This window comes from Sinohyriopsis cumingii, chromosome 8 (genome assembly GCF_028554795.1).
Source record: "Sinohyriopsis cumingii isolate HCF-2022 chromosome 8, ASM2855479v2, whole genome shotgun sequence".
NCBI classification, from domain to species: domain Eukaryota; kingdom Metazoa; phylum Mollusca; class Bivalvia; order Unionida; family Unionidae; genus Sinohyriopsis; species Sinohyriopsis cumingii.
Window position 1 is genome coordinate 82,312,204 of NC_142968.1, and position 13,407 is coordinate 82,325,610.

Consider the following 13,407-nt stretch of genomic DNA (forward strand, 5'->3'; position numbering starts at 1 on the left):
ATACCAGGGTGGCACCATTCCAGTGGCCTAGTGGTTAGAGCATCTCCCTTGGATGCGGGAGGTCATGGGTTCGATCCCTGGTAGAGTCATACCAAAGACTTACAAAAATGGTACTAACAGCTTCCTCTCTTGGTGCTCAGCATTACGAGGTTTGTGTTAGGACTGGTTGGCCTGGTGTTAATATAATGAGACTGGGTAGGACATCATGCTACTTGTCTGCGACATGATACCCCAATGCTAGACATCACTATAAACTGCCACACTGCAGACATCATAGCGATATGACTAAAAAATTGTTAAAGCTATGTTAAAAATCCAAATCACACACACACACACACACACCAGGGTGGCTGAACATTTTAGACAACTCACTGTTGAGGAAAGAACAACTATTTGAAGTTATCTCTCTCTATGTTTCCACATTCAATTGAGTTTGTTCCCTATGAGGTCACTCCATGATCACTTTTTTGTGATGAGGTTGGACAACAAATTGCCCACCTTCGTCTCCCCTTCTTTGGACCCTGAACAATGGGCCAGTCATCAGGGAGATAATGTGGGTCTGTGCCTTCCTTCAATCAGTTCTATACCATAAGTAGTTTAGAAAGTGAGGGATATGAATTGCCAAATAGTTCTGATCATCCCTCTTTGATGGGACAAATTCTGGATCAACAATCTGATCTTCCTGGTGGCAGACATACCCAGGAAAGTCATGGTGACCCCCACCCTGATGTGAAATGGAGTTTGGATATTTAATTGTGGAGAGGATTGGAACAGCTCTGAAGGCATATGAAGGGAAATTGAGGGTTTTTTGACAGCTGGTTTTACATCACACTACTCTCTGACTTCATTCTTTAGATGGACAACTTTCTCTTTCCCTTTGAACTTAAGAAGATTAATCCACATCACTATAAAGGGATATCAGTCCATGATCTCAGACACATTCGAACATCATAGATGAGGTGATATTTGACACAAGGACCTTTCCAACTTGATGTCCAGTTTTGATCCAGACCATGTGTACTCTGGTTATTCCTAAAATTGAATCTGCCCTGGATTTGACATGGCTTAACTCATCCAAGTTTGAGCACGTGTAATCCACATCCATCAGTCAGTTATATTATAAGACTTGCTTCTGTTAGTAGTTGTCTCAGCATGCATTTAGTGTTATGCCCAGTCTAACAGATCATTTGTCCTAATGACATATAATTTCATTGCCAAAAACAGGTTGCAGTCACTAGGCAACCAATAAATAACTATTCACCCTATCTTCTCAATCAGAAATGTCTAGAGAAGTGAAGCTTCAGGATCCAGTACATAATCTAAAATATTATCCGAAGTGTATCAAGAATATCTAGTGGCCAGACAGACTTTTCCTGCCTCTCAGATTCATAAAACAAGACATAACACCATGAACACTAGCCACTTGGTTAAAGGTAATTGTAAACTCAGCATACACTGACCCGTCTCAGGAATAGGTATGCCACATGAAAATCTGCTCACAAAATATGCACCTTTCCACAAGCCTAGCATTGAACTGTAATATATTCATTTGAGATGTAGTGGAGTCAGTTTGATGGCATGGTCGACCGCTTTCTCCAGCTTTATCTGCAGGACATGTCCTTGCAGAGAAGAGAATTGAATCTTGTAATCAGGCTGTTTTGACCACATTCACTGGATTGGCCTAGGAAAAACTGTAAAGGTGAGACCAGTTAAGTACATAATCCCACAGAGATTTCCTTGCATGTGTAAAACAAAGGTCACCTGTTATGCTAAACTTGCATTAGGAGAATCTTATCTGTTAGTCGAGCATGCATGCTTCTCCTGGGTGACACAGCTAGAGGTACGATGCTCAGCATTGACTCCTCCTCTTACCTGTTCTCCTTTTGAAATGTGATCAAGTAAAGCGTTTGCGGGAGAAAACAAAGGCTTTTGTAAATTATCTTCCTCCTCTGATTTGTACCTGATATGTTACAAATAATCTCTTCCATCCTTCCTTTAAATCTGAACACCTTTGTAGGTCTGACTCAAATAAAAACTGGTTTAAAGCAGATATACTGATAGCCACCAAGTGGGTAGAAAGGGGAGTTAAACTGTAAGAGTTGCTTCCCTATGTCGATTTATAGACAGAAAGCTGTTTTTCGTCTTTCCAGGAGGGCTGGATTAGGAGGTAGGAAAGCAAGTAATGTGGTCAGGTAGGTATTATATGAGAAACATAATTTACTAGAAAAAATTGCTTTAAAAAAAAAAAGAAAACTTTTGCAGATTTTCTTTTTGATGAATGTTAGTGAGACCTATGCTGTCATATACATTATAGTTGAGGCTAGTCTTGGCACAATAACAAGTTCATTTAGCTTTCAGTTTAATATTATGCACCTGTTATGTGATCAGTCATTCACTTGATATCAAGGCCTTGGAAGTATGTTATTAAAGTGATTTGAGTTTAACATGTCATCATTGTAGTCAGTAATCACATCCACCTTTATTTTTCAGATCTCTTCTCTAACTTTCACCCTTCTGTCTTTCTTTTTTTCTCTCTTAGCTTTTGTGTTAATCTTGAATTTTGCAACATACCTGTTCTCTAACTTTCACCCTTCTGTCTTTCGTTTTTTCTCTCTTAGCTTTTGTGTTAATCTTGAATTTTGCAACATACCTGTTTGCCATCCAACAACACAGGATGTAAAACATTTATATTCACTTTTTGATGGAACATGTATTATGTAAACACTAACATCAAGTTCTTGTATGCATGTATGTGCTACAGACTTCATTGGTTTTAAAGGCTGAGTAAAGAGTGGTGAAGTGAATGTATTGCATGTGACTGGGTGATGGCTTTAAAATTATTGTGTTTATATAATAAAACTTGACATCATTTACCTGTTCCTTTCCTTTTGGATTGAAACCTTTTTTTATTTATAGGACATAGTCTTGCTGAATGGAACTTTTCATGTGGCATTCCATGCTTTATAGCACATAGTGTTACTGAATGGAACTCTTCATGTGGCATTCCATGCTTGTTGATAGCACATAGTCTTGCTGAATGGAACTCTTCATGTAGCATGGCAATTGTTTACATTTCAGACATTTTTTTATATTATTGTGGCATCAAAAAAGTACACAATGCTTTCATCCACCTTTTACATATGGCATTGTTATCGATACAAAGAATCAAATGTATTGCTCGGAAGCCAGGCTCAATCAGTACCTTAATTACAGATGCTGTTGCTGACACTAACAACAGAAATAACAATAAAACGATGAAAAGATATCTCTATAATAAATAATATTAATAAAGATAATAATACTAAAATTGTTATTATTATCAATATATTTTTTGTATAAAAAGATAGGCTATATTTGTGCATGAATGTAATTTATTTAATTGAATTCCAATCAAAATTAACAGTGGAAGAATTCACAAAGAAACACTTGAAAATAGGGGTGGTTCATGATTCTTGTTGAAGCTGGGTTTTTTTAGGTAAAACTTTGCCTATTTTGTATAGCCTAATATCAGATTGTATTTTTGTCTGGGTCAATTTAGGTGGTGGAAGCAAAGAATTTGCATTTACTTTCAACATTTCTTTTTTGTGTTGAATTTACTCCAGATGTCATACCTTCTTCTCTGTTGGCTCAGTGTACAGTCATGAAACCCAAACACACTGATAGGTGACACTGACATTTTCCAGGTTCCAGTGGTTATGTTAATTTTTGTCACTTGGCTCCGTTTCTGTCCAACTCTGGCTTCTACACCTGTATCTGCATGCATTCATCTTTTCTGTACTGTTACCTGGAATGAATGCATTAATATTTTTGTACCTATACATTATCTAAATGCATTTATTTTGTTTGTACTGTTATCTGCATCTGAATGCATTCATTTTGTCTGTACTGTACCTGTATTTGAATGCATTCATTTGTTTTTAGTTACCTGTATCTGAATGCATTCTGTTTGTACAGTTACCTGTATATCAATGCATTCATTTTGTTTGTACAGTTACCTGAATTTGAATGCATTCATCTTGCTTGTACAGTTACCAATATCTGAATGTATTCATTTTGTTTGAAAAGTTGCTGGTCACTAAATGCATTCATTTTGTCTGCACTGTTACCAGTATATGAATATATTAATTTTGTCTGTACCTGTATCTAAATGCACTCATTTTCTTTGGAAAGTTAGCTGTATATGAATGCATTCATGTTGTCTGTACAATTACCAGTATCACAATGCATTCATTTTGTTTGTACAGTTACCATTATCTAAATTAATTCATCTTGTCTGTACTGTTACCTGTATTGGAATGCATTAATTTTGTTTGTACAGCAGTGTTTCCTGTTACCCTCATTTCAGGGACCCCCAACATTTTAATTTGGCCCACACTTTTGAGGCCAAAGTTTGTTTTTCCTCAGTCTGACCCCCAGTTCTGACACCAAGGAGATTTAAGACTCTCAGTCTTTCACCCCTAGGGGATACACTAGTACAGTTATCTGTATATGAATGCATTCATTTTGTCTGTACTGTTACCTATATCAAAATGCATTTTTTTTGTCTGTACAGCTACCTGTATTTGAATGCATTCGTTTTGTTTGTACAGTTACCTGTGTATGAATCTATTCATTTTGACTGTACAGTTACCTTTATTTGAATGCATTCATTTTGTTTGTACAGTTACCTGTATCTAAATGTATTAATTTTGTTAGTACATTTAACTGTATCTGAATGCTTTCGTCTTGAGAAGAACAATTAATAGCTGGCCAATTTTTTTCCAACCATGTTAGCAAATAAGTACATTGTACTTTTGCTGATCACAGTGGAGGCATGGCCTTCTAGCTCAACATTGTTTAGTTTTCCTGTAAAAGAGGACAAGAAAATCGGATACTATTATCAGTGTGCCTTTAAACATTGACAGCAGGTTTTACATTCTGTGAATTCATTAGTTTTGTGGGTATCACATTTTGTGAGTTTGAAGAAAATAATACGAACTTGTTGATACTTAAATTCATAGATTTTAGAAGGAGTCCAATTGTTTCTATGAAAAAATTGTTGTTTGTTGAGTCCATAAGCACATGGTTTGTAGCAACCATGAAATCCATGATCTGTGCCCATAAATATTTGGTACTTCATAAAAAAGGTATCCTACAAAAATTGGTACTGTACTTTATGAAATTTTTTATTTTTTTAATCTATGAAGATTGGTACTCTATGAGAATTGTAAATTCACATTACTTAATATGAAGCCTTCATTGATATACATATGTTTATTCTTTCATAGCTCAGCGTCTGATCTTATTTTAAACGTTATGTACAATTTTGCTCCTTTTTTAATGCATCTTAAAGATATGAGAATATAAATTCATCGAACTACTTTTCTTGTACCTGCTTACATTACAGACACTTTTGTGGAGCTTGAGGATTCTATCGAGGTGAATGGAGTGTTGTTTCATAAGCCATTTGTGGAGAAGCCAGTATCAGCTGAGGATCACAATGTATACATTTACTTCCCAGCAGCAGCTGGTGGTGGGAGCCAGAGGCTCTTCAGAAAGGCAAGTGTATAATTCTTCATTTTGAGGGTAGCTGCCGATACCCATAATAAGAAATATCAGAGTGCTCTCAGTCCTCAAAGATTATGACAAAAAGAGTGGAAGTATTCTTACAATGTCAGATTGGTCCTGAAGATGCAGTAAGGCTGCCTTGGTAGCCAACTTGAAAATTTTATCTTACTCCACCTCAATGGATGGTCATATCAACATGGCATTTTTAATAAAATACTACTTATAATGTCATGTTGGTCCTAAATGAAAATGGTGCAGAGCTGACATCCAATATTTCGACCACAGCAACCATCTTGAAACTGATTATATTGTTACTTCCCCAGAACAGAAACTAATATCAGCATGGGCTTTTCACCTGAAGATTTCTTATGGTGTCTAGTTGTACTTAATTAAAAATTGTACGACTCTCATATCCAGTATGGCCATTACAGTGGTCATCCTGAAAATCATAGTGCTGCTCCTTCTAGACTGAAAGTCTGATGAAAATTGGAATTTGATCAAAATAATTATATCTAGTCAATCCTGGAGGAAAATGGTACCAAGCTGACCTCAAGTATAACTTCCACAATTAACGTATTAAAAAGTTTGTAATTAATTCACCTTAATTCTTCTGAAACTGTCAAGTTTGTCCTCAATGAAAATGGTAGGAGTATAATTATATAAAACTACTTTAATGAACTGTTGTGACAAAGATTACAAACTCAGAGATGTGATCAGGGATTAATTTTTTTTGTCTTCATACTAAATTTTAAACATCTGTCTATTACTAACTACTGTAGTATCATCAGTTTTCATGGTGGACCAATTTTCATGGTTTTCGTTGTTGCCCTGAACTACAAATTTAAATCTATAACAAAAAATGAGCCATGTAGGATTACCCCCCCCCCCATTTTCTTACAGTGTTTAACTCCTAGAGATTAACACAGCAACTGGTATTTGATAAATCAAGGTCAATACTGTAATCTGGTAGTTAAATATTAGCTTTTACATGTGTTTGTTTTATTTTATTTTAATGCATGTGTTCGATAAGGTATCTGATAGCTGTAATTTTACACTCACTGCCTTAAATCGCTATGTGAGGATGGAGAGAAAATAGAGAAAAAGCATAAAGTATTCAAACAATAGTAATACTGAAAACGAAAGAAAAAATAATACAAAATAACAGTATATGAAAATTAAATTTAATACTTATTCAGATCGATCCTTCATTCGAGTACAACTGTTGTTGAAACGTTTAAATGATTCTGAAAGCACATTTCATTTTATCCATGCATTTTTAATCCAAAAGAACAACAGTCCTGTAAAATACTATTAACTATTTCTTGTAACACTATTATTAACGAAACACTATGTATATACACTAATTACAGCAGAGTATTAAAGCTCACACTTCGCAGATTCATGGACAAAACCACTGCATCAACATCGTGTCAATCAAGTCTCATTGTACTCACAAATGCATCTCGGGTAAAAGATCCCCAAATTGCAGAATTAAATAAGTCTAGCTTTCTCAAAATCACTGATAATTAGGTCCGATCTTTCATTCTTTGTCGTTTGAGCTGCAATTATCCATCCAGCGTGAACTGGCTGGATTAATGAGGTTGCAAGGTTTACTAATACTGTATTCTGATTGTCACCAGTAACATCTTTTTCCGTAATGTTGTCCATGACCTGTTTAGCATACCACTCATGGAAGTGTGACTTTAATTCTTCTTTGTACTCTTTATTTACTGTCAAGTCTAGTGGTTGAAATCGGTCTGTACAAGAGACAGGCACAAACATTAGCTTCCTAGGAAGTCCAGGAGCCAAGGGGGGTCTAAGTTGAATTTTACCACTCTTAAGCCACAGTGTTAATGCCATGATCATCAGAAAGTACTGATGGTGCAACCTGATGGACAGTGATTTAAGTAAGAGATCATTCATATGTACTTTAATAGCCCATTAAACAAGTGTTGTTGGCTGCGTCGGCTTCCTTTGATGTTGAACACTCAAACGAAAACATAGCAGAAGTGATTAATCTTGACAGATGTTTTATTTGTACCCATAGAGATGGAATTATTGTTGTAGTGTTGTTGGCTGCGTCAGCTTTGACTGATGTTATTCACTTGTTCAATACCACGGTGTAAGTATTGAATGTGCCAGTTCTTTGATTTGTGCCCATACAGGTGGTAGTATTATTTTAAACATTAAAGTGACTGCCATTTGCGTTGGCATAGTTTTATTCCTTTGTATTCTTCATTTTGGGTATTTGTAGAGGTTAAACCATGAAATTAAATACCAACTAATATGCAAAGTTTGACAGGTAAAACAACAAATTTAAGTACCCACAAAAAATGCCATTTTTAAATACAAAACCATGAAAATTGAGCCCAATTAAAACAAATGATACTACAATATATTTAAAGTTTCCTTTAAATTTAATTTCTAAAGATGTCACAGCATGCATTTGTGTAAAGGAAACTGACATCAAGTGACATGTACCACTATTTATTTGTAAAACATAAAATGCTAAATCATTCTACTATGTCCATATTTTGCTAATATATAAAATAGAATTTGAAATGTTAAAAAAGTTTCAAACATTCTAAATTCAAAGCTTTTTATTGTTAGCTCTGCATGAAAAATAATATTGTCATGGAGTTTTCACAAGATGTCTTATGATATCTAGTTGGTCCTAAATAAACACCATTCTGCTAGAACATTCAGTATGGACACTGCAGTTAAATACATTTTTTTATATTTTAATTTCGGAATTTGTTGGAAGTAAAGAATTAAAAAAGCTATGGATTTAGTTTGGATAAGTAATTAGCTCTCATTGTTATGGTATAAAATGTCCTCAAAAATATGAGACATTATAAGTTGCACGATCCAATAATTTTTAGCACATCCGCGTCGACAATTAATATAGATACATGTGTTTTCCAGGTTGGCTCTCGAAGCAGTATCTACTCTCCAGTAAACAGAACAAGAAAGGTAGGATCATACATCTATGAAGATTTCATGCCCACTGATGGAACAGATGTCAAGGTTAGTCACCAACTTGCTAATCCTTACTTTCAATCCCAGTGCAATGTATCCTGTGTTAACTTCTGTGATTATATTCTGCCTATGGCTGGTGTATGAATTAATTAAAACTAATTTTATATAGATATATTAGAATTGTTAAATTCTGACTTGTCAACTGTCTTTAGGTATTGAAATGATTTGCAATTCTTGTAATTTTTATGGGAAATAATGATTTGCAATACTTATGACCTTTATTCCTATATGGGGAAAATTAATATGCAATACTTGTGACCTGTATTCCTGTATGGGGAATAATGGTTTGCAGTACTTATGACCTGTATTCCTTTTTGGGAAATAATGATTTGCAATACTTGTGACCTGTATTCCTGTATGGGAAATAATGATTTGCAGTACTTGTGACCTGTATTCCTGTATGGGAAATAATGATTTGCAATACTTTTGACCTGTATTCCTGTATGGGAAATAATGATTTGCAATACTTGTTACCTGTATTCCTGTATGGGAAATAATGATTTGCAATACTTGTGACCTGTATTCCTGTATGGGAAATAATGATTTGCAATACTTGTGACCTATATTCCTGTAAGGGAGATAATGATTTGCAATACTTGTGACCTGTATTCCTGTATGGAAAATAATAATTTACAGTACTTGTGATCTATATTCCTGTATGGAGAATAATGATTTGCAGTACTTGTGATCTGTATTCCTGTATGGAGAATAATGATTTGCAGTACTTGTGATCTGTATTCCTGTATGGGGAATAATTATTTGCAATACTTGTGACCTGTATTCCTGTATGGGAAATAATGATTTACAGTACTTGTGATCTATTCCTGTATGGGGAATAATTATTTGCAGTACTTGTGACCTATATTCCTGTATGGGAAATAATGATTTACAGTACTTGTGATCAGTATTCCTGTATGGGGAATAATTATTTGCAGTACTTGTGATCTGTATTTCATATAACCAGTATTGAGATATTGGGAATAATGAGCTGCAAATGTGTATTCCCATAGGGGAAATAAAGGAATTAGTATTCATTTATACAACATAAGGACTCTCATCTTTATGAATTTTGATAAGTCAAACCCCCAAAATATGTTTCCATGTACTTTAGACTAAAAATAACCTACATGGTGCCAGAACTCTTGTGAAATATTTAAACAATATAAATATTCCCCAGTGCTTAAAATTACAAAACTTGTGAGTTAGTGCAGCAAATAAGTGAGTTTCATAGTTTGGTGAAATATTTAACATATTTGCTAAACAAACATTTTATTTATTATATACAATGTACATCATCAGGAACATAAATTCTCACCTCGCTGGATCTGTTTTTTTTTATAGATTAAATAATTGTTTATATTGTTTAAATGTTGAGCAAGTGAATACACTGCTCCAACCATAATAGTCAAAAATACGAATGAACTGTGTTTTCATAATTGTGGAACATCAGAGTGTATGCATTGTGATATCATCCAATAAAATATTTTCATTGATTTTGAAGATGTGTGTAAATTAGCCCCATCATCATTTCAGGTAGTGCCTGACAAAATAATCCATAGCAATGATGGCTGTCATGTAATGGATAAAGTTACTAGTGCACAGTTTTGGTAATTCTTCTGTGAAATTTTGAGAATTAACAGTGGAAAATTTGCTAATAAATATGACTTGCATATATAATTTATGCATTTTCTCTAGAAATTGGAGATGATGTGTACTTGATACAGATTCAGATAATTTAAATTTCACTTCACTTGATGAGCGCTAGTAAACCATGTTTTGTATGTTAAGAATATTGAAGTCAGATGATGATTTACTGGTTGTTCTTTCTGTAGGTCTACACTGTAGGGACAGACTATGCACATGCAGAAGCCAGGAAGTCACCAGCTTTGGATGGAAAGGTGGAGCGAGACAAAAATGGGAAGGAAATTCGTTATCCAGTGCTTCTGAGTGCCAGAGAAAAGCTAATTGCCAAAAAAATTTGTTTGGCTTTTAAGGTAGGATCAGTTTTTCAAGAGTTTAACCCACTTTTAACTTAATGATGTTATCATCCATATTATTTACATCAGGATGTTGAAATGTAAGCACAAAAGTAGTAAGAAGGATCCTAATTCATAGCTGCCAACCCTCACAATTTTGGCGTGAATTTTACGACTTTTTCAGCGATTCACGGATTCATGCCACACATAAAAAGTTCACAAATTCCTCAATTCTCAATTATTTGAAATCTTTAACAAAATAGCCAATTTCCCATTAAGTGCTAGTTGTGTTATCGGCAGTTGCCAAAATGGTCCAGCTCTGCTGTTCATGATATTAGTTGAACTATATCCAGTTTACAACGTCAGCCCAGTAGCAATCATTGTAGCTTATTTTAACCTATATGTATGAGAGTAGGAAAAAGAAATGTATTGCACAAAAAGTGAAGTTTAGTTTTTGGAATATACAAAAATTGGCCATGCATTCAGCCATCAAACACCGATATACATCATGCTTTTTTGCACACAGTGTGCCACAATTTTTAGCATTGGGCATGGTGGCAGGGATGATGTGAGGAAGTACATTGGTAGCAAAAAGTACATGGAGTTTGGGAAAATTAAGAACTAGAAGATCGCTTCACGAATTCATGTAAAAATTCACTCCTTTTTATCCCATTTTTCACTAATTGCAAGCCTGGAGGATTGGCAGCTATGCTAATTGTTGCCAGTACAGATTTATTGAAAATGTATTGTATAGTAATATCAGAACAAAATTTGTGAGTACAAAGAAATGGAAAGTAGAAATCTGTTTATAATACATTTTATCTGTGTTGTGTAAAATTTAACCTTAAATTTTGCAACCCTTCAGCTTAAACAGCAACTTTCTGCATCAGCAAACTCAAGACATATTGATCAGAATATGACTACATTATTTGTAAATTTAAAAAATAAAAATAGAACAACCATTTTGCTACATTCTACATGTGTAGATCAATAAAAAAATTTACAAATAGAATTGTACAAACAAATTTTGATGAGGACTTTGATAAGCTATTTTTTGTTTTTTTTTCTTCCCAGCAAAATGTTTGTGGATTTGATTTACTACGTGCCAGTGGGAAATCTTATGTCTGCGATGTCAATGGCTTCAGCTTTGTGAAAAATTCCACCAAATACTATGATGATTGTGCAAGGGTGCTTGGGTAAGTTATGATGGGACCACACAGACCACCATCATATTACCATACTTATTAGATATTATATATATTTAATTTTACCAGGAAAACTGCAATTTATCTATTTGAGTATGTGATACATATTATTACATTTTGATGTGTGTACTCGAACAGTTTGCTTTAAGTTTACAAGGTTGTTTTGAAACATGAGTTGAAATTTTGTTTAAAGCCAAAGAATATAAGTTAAAAAAATGACTATGGCAGATATGAGCAAGGGGATTTATATTGCATGCAGGGTATAATCTTTGTCCATTAGTCTTATTACACAATCATTAGCTTGAGTTATTAATGTTTTATATGCCCACCATAAAGTGGAGAATATTGTGATGTTGTCCATCTATTTATCTGTCTTTTGCCAAGTTGGTTTCTTCTCAATGCCACAAGTTGTCCACCATCTACATTTACTAACTAAGTGGATGACTTGCACTTGGGGTATGGAAACTACGTAATGATTTTGGTCTCAGAAGTGCAGAGATCAAGGTCACTGCCTGTAAGAAGAATAATTATTTTGCACCCGTATGTGAATTGTCCACCATCAGCAGTTGCAAAATGTTGTGGATAGCTTGTATTTGGGGTGAGGAAAAACTTGTTGAATTCATGCTAAAAATATCAGAAGTCAAGGTCACTATGTGATAAAAGAAAAAAAGTTTCTGCATAACACGATTTTTTCACCTTTACTGTTATCAGCAGTGTTGATAGCTTGCAATAAGCAGACATGGTTTTTCTCTGTTTTAAAGTGGAATTCCGCTTTTCTCCTGACTTGAATCAGATTTTTATTGAAATAGTCCATTTTTTTATATGATCTCCGATCCTGTTTTTTTAAAAATGGTCTCTCCGGTCCGATTTCGCAAAGACCCTTGTAAATTATTTGTCCCATATATTAGTTAGCACATGACTCTTGTAAAGAGTATTCTGATTGATCAAAGGTTTAAATTCATCCAATGAATCTTCGTGTAATGGAAACTGATGTCAACGGAAAGAAGTGTGCTTGTGTGATGGGGCATCATGCTGCAGACATGTAGCATGATGTCCCATGCAGTCACATGATCATGACACCAGGCGAGGCAGCTGTTAGTACCATTTTTATGTCTTTGGTATGACTCAGCTGGTGATCAAATCTACGACCTCCCGCATCCGAGGCGGACGCTCTAACCACTGGGCCACCGGAGTGGTTCAAACAATGCTTGTAAAACATGGCATCCCGAGTTAGAGAGAGAGAGAGCATGACACAAAATGTTTAAAGGTTTAAAAAACATATGGAAATAGGAATGGATGGAGCGAAAAGTTGACAGAAATTTAGTTGGTCACTTTATAAGAAAACTGAATGCTAGAGGTCTGACATTTTGTGACCTCTGCAAGAAAGATCTGAATTATGGTCACAAGAGTTTTAAGAGTTTGGAACAGCTCCTACAAAAAAAGCTGTACACGGAAAAATGGAAGCTCAGAAGACATCTGGAAAAAGTGCAGTTAATTACTATAAGAAGACAGATTTCTTGCATGAGAGAACAGATGTAGCCCTCTGTTGGAATATGTGCACTGCATGTCACAATTACAAGCACCAGCTTTAAAGGCAAAAGGCTGCCATTGAAAAGGAAAAAAAAATGATTGCACTTTGA

The 13,407-nt window shown here is 34.8% G+C and overlaps 1 protein-coding gene across 14 annotated transcripts in view; it reads left to right on the forward strand.

Moving 5' to 3' along the window:
* LOC149794001 (inositol hexakisphosphate and diphosphoinositol-pentakisphosphate kinase 2-like) overlaps positions 1–13,407 on the forward strand; it is a 234,543-nt gene that overhangs the window by 40,220 nt on the left and 180,916 nt on the right. For all 14 annotated transcript variants that reach the window (XR_016422917.1, XM_089967926.1, XM_089967930.1 and 11 more), the window contains exons 6-9: positions 5,387–5,538; positions 8,473–8,574; positions 10,419–10,580; positions 11,637–11,758. Coding sequence is in view for 13 of the 14 variants with exons in the window: in XM_089967926.1 (XP_089824052.1) it covers positions 5,387–5,538; positions 8,473–8,574; positions 10,419–10,580; positions 11,637–11,758 (538 nt within the window). In the remaining variant the exon portion in view is untranslated. The remainder of the gene's footprint in view (positions 1–5,386; positions 5,539–8,472; positions 8,575–10,418; positions 10,581–11,636; positions 11,759–13,407) is intronic.